This window comes from Pleuronectes platessa, chromosome 20, assembly GCF_947347685.1.
Source record: "Pleuronectes platessa chromosome 20, fPlePla1.1, whole genome shotgun sequence".
In the NCBI taxonomy this organism is placed as follows: domain Eukaryota; kingdom Metazoa; phylum Chordata; class Actinopteri; order Pleuronectiformes; family Pleuronectidae; genus Pleuronectes; species Pleuronectes platessa.
Window position 1 is genome coordinate 17,080,440 of NC_070645.1, and position 8,757 is coordinate 17,089,196.

At 46.9% G+C, this 8,757-nt stretch overlaps 1 protein-coding gene and 1 non-coding gene across 2 annotated transcripts; both read right to left on the minus strand.

Moving 5' to 3' along the window:
• Window positions 1–271: 271 nt before the first annotated feature.
• Window positions 272–8,129, minus strand: prpf4bb (pre-mRNA processing factor 4Bb). The gene is made up of 16 exons (XM_053412157.1): window positions 8,003–8,129; window positions 6,737–6,869; window positions 5,284–6,419; window positions 4,878–5,051; window positions 4,608–4,766; window positions 4,353–4,434; window positions 4,051–4,252; window positions 3,314–3,387; window positions 3,107–3,197; window positions 2,814–2,961; window positions 2,582–2,719; window positions 2,320–2,473; window positions 2,002–2,116; window positions 1,769–1,920; window positions 1,591–1,677; window positions 272–1,474 (listed from the first exon to the last, which is right to left on the minus strand). The coding sequence occupies exons 1-16, from the start codon at window positions 8,059–8,061 to the stop codon at window positions 1,271–1,273; spliced, it is 3,108 nt and encodes a 1,035-aa protein (XP_053268132.1). The 5' UTR covers window positions 8,062–8,129; the 3' UTR covers window positions 272–1,270.
• A 249-nt stretch (window positions 8,130–8,378) lies between these two features.
• Window positions 8,379–8,451, minus strand: trnav-uac (transfer RNA valine (anticodon UAC)). The gene has a single exon. It is a non-coding gene; the product is annotated as a tRNA-Val (tRNA).
• Window positions 8,452–8,757: the final 306 nt, after the last annotated feature.

Consider the following 8,757-nt stretch of genomic DNA (forward strand, 5'->3'; position numbering starts at 1 on the left):
GTGAGATGGATCATTTTTACTTTTGATGCTCGGAGGCTGCAGCAGTGAAGAATCAAAAAACATTTCATCTCACTCTTCCATCTTCAGACTCCACTCACATGCGAGGATCTTCTCCAGCGAATCACTAAAGCTCTTCTTGGGACAGTGAAATGTGAACGTATGTACGAGGCTGTTTATCTGCTTAGAAAACACATTGAAATGAATCCAACTACTGATGTTAAATCATCATCAGGTCCAGAGTTGGGGATAAAAAGAGGAAAAGGGGGTTCGGTTACAATAGGAAACATTTTATTACTAAAAAACATCTTATATTGAAGGTGCTCTTTCAGCAGCGTTTCCACAACTATTCTTTATTGAAATCACAATTGTTTTTTAACCACTTAAATGGGGGGAAAAAAAGACAAATTAATCATACATGAAAATTGACAGTAACTATATGGGCTATTTACAGCAGTGGAGAGGAGGTGTGGCTTCAACAGGCCAGCAATGTTTCGGTGTGTGAACACACGAGGCTCAAACAGGAGGCACTTGAATGTGAGAGCCTTAAGAGCCGGGGCCGAGCCAGAGAGCTGGAGGGGGAGGAGGGTCAAATAACAGAAAAAACACAGAAACATCCAGCAACAGAAAACAATGACTATCTGCATTGAAATGATACAAAAGAAAAAAGTCGTAAGGAGTACATAGTAGGTATCTATTCCTTCAGCGCAGACCTCAAGGTCTGGATACTTGGGGGGGAAGAGGGAGTCGAGGGGGGAGTGGCCGTCACATGTGGGACACTGATGCACAGACAGAGCATTTACACAGGCCTGCACCACAGGAATCTAGAGCACAAAGGGTGCACATTCAAAAGCATGCATCGCCCCACAATGAGCAATGTGGTTAAAAAAAGAACGATGTACTTAGATGTCTGCAACTATGACAAAACTCAGCCGTCTTCTGCTTCAGATTGTTAATGCAATAGACACAGCGGTATTTACAGGAATTATAATTCTTCTTTTTGAACAGTTTTCACTCCGATGCCAGTTAAATAAAAAAAACTCCGTGACTGCATTTGTGAAGGGAAGAAAAATCAATGTTTTTGTGGGCTAACCATTTCAATGATTTTTTTTATTTACAATAAAACAGAATTGTGGATCCACGAGGAAGAACAATAACATCCGGGAGGTTCTGAGCAGACGTCTGTGGGCCGGCGGCAGAGTCCCTGTCAGAGCTGGTTTAGTGGTTGTTTCTCTCCGCCGGCTCTGGGAGTCTGTGTGTGGCGTTCAGGGCGTTAGATCTTCTCCTGGATGAAGGGGTGCTGCAGAGCCTGGTTGATGCTGATGCGTTTGGCCGGGTCCAGCATCAGGGTGGAGTCCAGCAGGTCCTTCAGCTGCATCACCTTCTTCCTCTGGTCCTCAGGCAGACGCTGGCCTCCGATCATGTCCGCCAGCAGGTCTTTGGTGGGGTTGATGGTGCTCATCACCGTCACCTTTTCCTGGTGGTGCCGGGAAATAAAAGGAGATGATATTAATAAATAGATACAGAACATGTTAGATACGTAATTGTCAGATTTGAAGTTTTGATTTTGTAGAAAGGAGTGTGAACACTTACCCTTTCTGTTACTTTGTCGACTTCAATGTAGAGGAAGTTCAAGTTCTGGTCGAAGTGCTGGTCTTTGAAGACACCTTTACGGATCATCTGAGGAGACAAAACCACATCATTGCATCAGTCATCACTTCCTGGACAGACATCTAAAAAAGGAGCTGAAATGAAATGATGAAATTTCAACCTTGTTGGGCATCTTGCCCTTCAGGTCCATCGCCAGTTTGATCATGTGATTGTTGGAAGATCCAGGAAACAGGATTTTGCCGCTGTACAGCTCGGTCAGGGTGCAGCCGACCGACCACATGTCGATGCCGTAGTCGTACGGCTTCCCGATGACTGTAACAGAAACAAACTGTGAGGCAGGTTCAGGCTTTTACAATCGTGAGATCAGTGATTTATAGAAATAATGAAACCTACTGATTTCTGGCGCTCGGTAGAACCTGCTGACCAGGTACGGTGTGATGTCGTTGTCTGCGACGTGGGAAGCAGAGCCGAAGTCACAGAGCTTCAGGATGGTCTTTGACTCATTCACCTTGTAAAAACAGACAAACATCAGTACAGATTAGGAAAATGAACAATTAGTTCAATTAGCTGGAATCCTGGTTAAATTCTGCAAAGTTCAGACCGGTTGAATCGTCTAAATTTCAATTTCCATTCAATCAATAAGGAGATAAGTCGATCGGAACATCCCTTGTTCATCATTTGAGAATCTATCTTGAGAATTTAAAATCCTACCAGGATGTTGTCCGGCTTGATGTCAGCGTGGAGGAGGTTGCATCGTTTGAGCAGCTTGAGCGCCAAGAAGAGCTGCTGGCTATAGGAGCGCACGGCCTTGATATGGAGCCCCACATCTTTGCCATATTTCTTCAGCACCTCTCGTAAATTCATACTATGGAACACAGAATTCAGAAGGTTGTTATCAAGCAGGACCATTGTGTGAATGTTCCACATGAGGCACAGACTGAGAGGAAGGAGGGTGTGTTTCCTCTTTCAGTACCTGAGAGGCTCGAACACCAGACACAGATGCTGCTTGTGGTAGAAGTGTCTGAAGAGACGGAGGCAGTGGAACTTGTCGTCAGGATCTGCGTCGTTCAGCCTCTTGAGGAATTCTAACTCCTTCAAACCCGTCTTCTGCCTGTTCACGGAAAAAACATCATACATGTTGAGCATCAATGCAAATCCAGTCAAAGAAAGAGCTGCATGTCTAAGCACCTCCTTGTTTCACTTACATGAGCTCGTTGTTTCGTATGATCTTGACTGCCACCTCCTGGCCGGCCCTTGCCGTGTCCCTGGCTCTGATCACGTTGCTGAACACGCCCTGGCCCGTGTAACCGTACACGTCATAGCGCTTGTCCAGCGTCTCCCCGATGTTCACCCCTAAATAACAAAAAGATAAAGTAAACTCAGAATATCATTATATTGAAAAGTCTAGACAGGAGGCACGTACGTTGCCACAACCTCAACCAAGCATTCATAGATGTTTCCCCTGATTCAGTCGTAGAATTCGAGAGGCATCACTTACGGTAGTAACCCTCAGCATCTGTCCAGTTGTCCCTGAGGTTGGGGTTCTCCTTGAAGTCCTTCCCTACGCCGGCTGCTCTCATCCTGGCATTCTGCAGAAACAAACATCAAGTCAGCCGGTCCTTTTATTTGTCTCTCTTCTCTAAACCTCGAGACCAGGCCAGTAAAACAGACGATAAAATGCAGAGGAACAAGTTGTAAGACTCACATCAAAGTCCGCAGCAAACATGTCGTCTGACTCTGTGAACATGTCGGGGGCGGAAGGCTTCTTTGGATTGGCTCCTGGAACAAAGGAAACCAGTAAAACACCACATGATGGGTTTGCTCGTTGCTCACGCTGTTGTAAAACTGAATATCTGGAACATGTGTTTGATTCACATACTCTGCAGAGATCAAAACATGCTGCAGGTGCTGCAGACACACCCAGGCTTTGGATTACAAGCCAGCAACTGAATGAACACATGACAGAAAGAAACAAAATTAAAAACCCCTGCATCACACAACTCTGTGGTTCCTACACAAATCACACCACTTCATTTTTTGTTGTTGTTTGTTTTCTACACTGGTATCTTTGGACCAGTTTGTATCACAATCACAAAAGTGCCAGATTTTACTCAACTGCAGGGAGGAACCAGTATTGCTGCACGTTTATGGGTCAAGAGAATAAATACCAGTCGATGTTCACGTTTGTAAACTTCTTCGGCCGTTTCTGCTGAAGTCGTTGTGATGGAACTGGAGAGAACTTGATTGTGAGAGCATTGAGAACTTGCGATTCCAATATCAAAGAGGGATAATTTTTGGTCACATTAGGCCTCAAGCCTTCACAAATATCACCATTACATGTGGTCAGCTGCGGTTTAACTACAGAGCACACGTGGAATGGTGCGGTTCATTCAGTTGGCCTTGTACGCCAACACACGTGTCGATGCTGAGCAGGACATTTACCGTCTTTCTCCTGGGCGATGAGGTTGTGCTTGGCTTTGATGTTGTCCTCGAAGGTGTCGAGATTCTCGAGTTCATACTCCTTCACGTCGGCAGCGACCCGCTCCAGGATGTCGTCGGGCGAGGGCGAGCGGCTGCGTGTGCTGCTCTGGGGGCTGCTGGGCTCCGACACCATGTTGCTGTCATCGTTCCCCAATTTGTATTTCTGTAAAATGTTGCGGACAAAGAGACGATAAGATTTCACTACTTTACTGGATGGCATTTACCAAACCGTTAGATCTAGTTCAGAAGAATCGTGCACAGACCTGGACGATGGCCAGACGCTGCTGGCGACGCTGTTCGATCAGAGCTTCTTCATCGACTTCTTCCCCGTCAAAGTCTTCCAGGCTGGAAACACAAAGATTGTACTGAAACATTAATCCATCAAAGAATCTGATGTAAAAAACATTTGGCATTAACAAACTCAATTGACTTTAAGTGTGGTGGGAAGTAGCAGGAAATATAAAGATTATTTTGTTCGTTTCCTTCACATGTAAACTCAGATATCTTCTTCTACTCACACTTCTTCCCCGGAGGACTCCTTGTCGATCTTCATCCCCTCGGACAGACTCCCCTTGAACTTGTCTTCATCTCTGCTGCGCCGCCTCCTTCGATCCCGATCACGTGACATCGAGCGCCGGTACTGTCTGGGCCGACCATACCGGTCTCTGTCTCCAGCCCTGTGGGGACGAGACGTCAGGGAGAGAAAGTTCATTATCTCATAGAAGTCAGATTACAACAGCCTTATATAACAAACATTAGATAAACTACATTGTGAAATGGGCCGTCACCTGTAAGCCAGCGGAGACCTGCTCCGTCGGCGAGGGGAAGAGCGGTCTCGTCTTCGTGGGGACAGGGATCTTCGTCTCAGAGGCGAGCGACTCATCCTGCGGCGAGCCGGAGCTCGAGGGCTCGTCTCTCGTGACCGGTCCCGACCCGGCCCGACATCTGGCCGCACGCGTTTCCTGCACAAACATAAGAGACGTGGACCGATGGGTTGAATCGGACACTCTACACTTAAACCAAACATTTGTGATGCAGATAAATTACATAAAAAACTGACTTCCAATGAGTTTTCAAATAAGGCATCTTTTGTTTTTAATCTTCTATTTTTAATACTTAATCGGTGTCTTTATTAAATTTGTTATTTCACAAAACCTTGTATAACAGCAAGTCAAACCAGCTCTGGTCACCAACCTTAACGGTGACTCCTGCCTGTCGATGTCCCTCCTCCTCAGATCTGGTGAACGACTGCGGCCTCTCCTGGGTGGGGACCTTACTCTGGATGGAGAGCTGCTCTGTTTGGACGTCCTGTCCACGGCACTCGCCGAGGGCTGGCGGGCGTCTCTCTGGCGAGGGGACGGACTGCGTTTCCTCGCGGGGCTCTGAGGTCCTCGTCTGTAAGGTGAGCGGTTCTCTTTCCCCGATGAAGCGTCCTTGGATGGAGACTTGGCCGGCCGCTTGTCCCGGTCGGCATCGGGGCGACCCGGCCGCTCTCGTCCTGGTGACCTGGACCGTCGGGTTGGTCTTTCCGGGTTCAATCTGTCTTCCCGCTGAGGAGAGGAACGTTTATCAGTGCGGCCGCCTTTCTCCTCTCCTCTCCACGTCGAGGGAGAGCTGGACTTCTTTCTCTCCTTGGACCTATCGGTGCTGTCCGAACGCTTTCTGTCTTTAGACCTGCTTCTGCCACGGCCTCTGTCCTTTCCCCCTGTGTCCTTGGTGCTTTTGGTCACCTTGTCCTGCTTGGACTCCTTAGCAGGCCTGTCCGCTGACCTGCTGCGACGCTTGGTGCTGGACTTACTGCCCTCGATTGAGTCCCGTCTCGATTTCCCACCTTTTCCTCCTCTGGGAGATATGGGTTTGCCTGTACTGCCCCTTTGACGCTGCTCTCCATTTCTCACCCTGGCTTCTCCGTCCTCCTCTGATCCAGAGTTATACCCCTGAAGGATCAAGCCCATGCCGGACTGAACCTTGCCCTCCATCAACTGGCTGTCAAGCTCAGCTTTGATCATCGCTCTCTGTTTCTCCAAATCCTCCAGCAAGGCTCTGTCGTCTAGACTCGGATTTCCAGAGGAGGGAGAGGATTCCACTATTTTATGGCTGGAGGAGGCAGATAAGAGAACAGCAGCAGAGGGAGAGGCGCCCTCTTTGCGCTTGTGTTTCCTGTGTTTATGACGATGTCTGCGTTTGCGGTCCTTGTCCTCGTCAAAGGTGTGTTTGTGCTTTTTGTGCTTGCTACGATGCTTGTGTTTTTTCTTCTTGTGTTTACCGCTGCTGCTGCTGTGATGTTTGGGCCCCTCCACCGTCTTCTCACCGTTAGTTTCTGCTTCTCCCTGAGATTAGACAATATATCAGCTTATCAGTTGATTCAGGTGTCAGATCATCACAGTATTCAACATTTTAGATGTGTTTTCTTCAGGTTTATGAGGTTGTACTCATCCAGATTGTGTGTATAAAACCGTAGTTCACAGTATTAGTGAAGATGATGAAACAAGAACATTTAATAATGGAGTTTAACTATTTCAAATTCCATCTTTATTTTCCCAGAGAAAAACTTGGAAAATTAAATTAACAAAATGTTTTGTTGACTTGAATTTATAATGAAAGAGTTGAAGTCATACTCATGACGTCAGCTGTTATTCATCCTTACCTCTTCCCCCTCTTCTTCTTCTTCTTCTCCTTCTTCTTCCTCAGACATCTCTCCACTGTCCTCATTTCCACTTTTTTCCTGGCTTTCCAGATCCGGCTTCCGGTTTGACGGTGAACAGTCCTCAATGTTGGTGCTGAAACAACAAGACACTTGAGTTAATTAAAACCAATCAACCATAATATAAAAATAGATCAAACGTGTTGAATTGAGAAAACACATGATCTGTGTGATGTGAACGTGATTGTTTTTGGATGTTGGACCATTTGGTGAAGAAAACCAAACATCTAAACTTCTCAGCGCGTATTGTGGGAAACAGGGATGATCAGTATCACTGGCAGCAGAAGCAGCACTGATTTACACGGATGTCTTTAGCTTGTCAACATACTGAGGACATGAAGCCTGGAGGCTGCTTCATCCTTGTTGTGCCTCCTCATCACCAGTAACAAATAGCAACCAGGGCACCGGGGAGATTTGGTTGCCAGGTTGTAGGGGAAACCGCCATTAATCAAACAGAGTTACGGACAGAACAAATATCTGTGGATTTCATATTTCTAAGCATGAAATCGCCTTTGCAACCGCGATTCTTCTCGTGCTAATGCTAATATAGAGTGAAACCAATCTGTTGTTAACACTACACCCACGTTTGGAATAACCTGTAGTTCTCCAAAAGAGTAAATAGTTTCTACGTTATTTGCTCGATGTACCTAGAAAAGTGCAGAATCGTGCATTCTAAGAACAATGGCCAGTGACGTACACGTGTTTATTAAAGCGTTAAAGTCGACCATGTGTCCGCAGGTGCACTTCCCTCGTCCCCCTTCCCCTCTGAGATACACCGCCAACACGATCTCCACTCATTAGCTTGGGTGCTAACCGCTCCTAGCGAACTGGGAGCTAACAGGCTACCCCCTCTTGCTAGCCATGCTAACCCGAGTCCCAGGGTCGCAGGTGCGGCGCCACACAGTTCGACCACGTGTGGCCCGACAGGTGGAACGCAAAGGTAAACACACGACCCCCCTCAGTTCACGTGTTCGTGCCCGCTGCTTGTTTAGCTACACTTGACGCGGTGTGAGCCACAGAGCGTTAGCAGGTTAGCTAGCAGCGTTAGCCTGTGGCTGGTGTGTAGTTCGGCTAGCTCCGGTAACAACGTGAAGCTGCGGCTCAGCCGCCGCGTTCCCGACCAACAAAACACTTCCCCCGCACGCGAGGAGCGGACATGAGCTCGTGTCCCGATCTAACGGATGTTTCATCTTGAATAAAGTCACTTACACGTGCTCGTTGCCATTATTCATTCTGCTGGACGCGATGTCCATTTCTACGTCGGCCATTTTCCTCAGCTGAGGGGAGATCTTCTTTTCCCACTATTTTGAAAACAGACGTGCAGCGATATGAAAACACAGATGCTCCCCCTGCCGGGCTGGAGGTGTACGGCAAGCTTTCAAAACTTGGTTTGTGTTTCTTCCTCCAGGGGGCGCGCTTGTGTTCAGAATTCAAAGTGTTCACACCAGCACGTGAGGTGATCACGGCGTCGATGGTGTCAATGCATTATTGCAGCGGGAGAAAGATAAGTATTGTTTATATGATAATAATTTGCACTTGAAGAAAAGGACACTGGTGAAACTGGTTCTGTGCAACAGCAGAAGAATGGTTTCACTGGGGCTTGAACCCAGGATCTTCTGCGTGTAAAGCAGACGTGCTAACCACTTCACTATGAAACCATTGTGCTCATCGGTGTGGACATAGGTTTGTTTAACTTATAACAATGTCTTATTCAACATATGGAGTCTTCAGCGAACAGTTGAAGTTTTGCCAGGAACAAATTGTCATGGCTCATATGTATAGTATAATCTACTTTGTTGGGGCCATATTATGATTTCTGCTTTAATTTAATTTAATAGTTATGTCGAACACAGGCGACCACGTGCAATACTGTATTTTGAACACTGGGTGGAGCATTAGCAGAGGTGATAAAGATCAGGTGTGTGTTTGCATCAGTGTGTGTTTGTCAGTGTTATGTTGTGTTA

Coding starts and splice junctions, on each gene's coding strand:
- prpf4bb (XM_053412157.1), bottom strand. CDS start 8,061: ATGGCCGACGTAGAAATGGACATCGCGTCCAGCAGAATGAATAATGGC. Junction 4,435..4,607: donor GAGTCCTCCGGGGAAGAAGT/GTGAGTAGAAGA, acceptor TTGTGTTTCCAG/CCTGGAAGACTTTGACGGGG. Junction 1,475..1,590: donor TCGACAAAGTAACAGAAAGG/GTAAGTGTTCAC, acceptor CGGCACCACCAG/GAAAAGGTGACGGTGATGAG.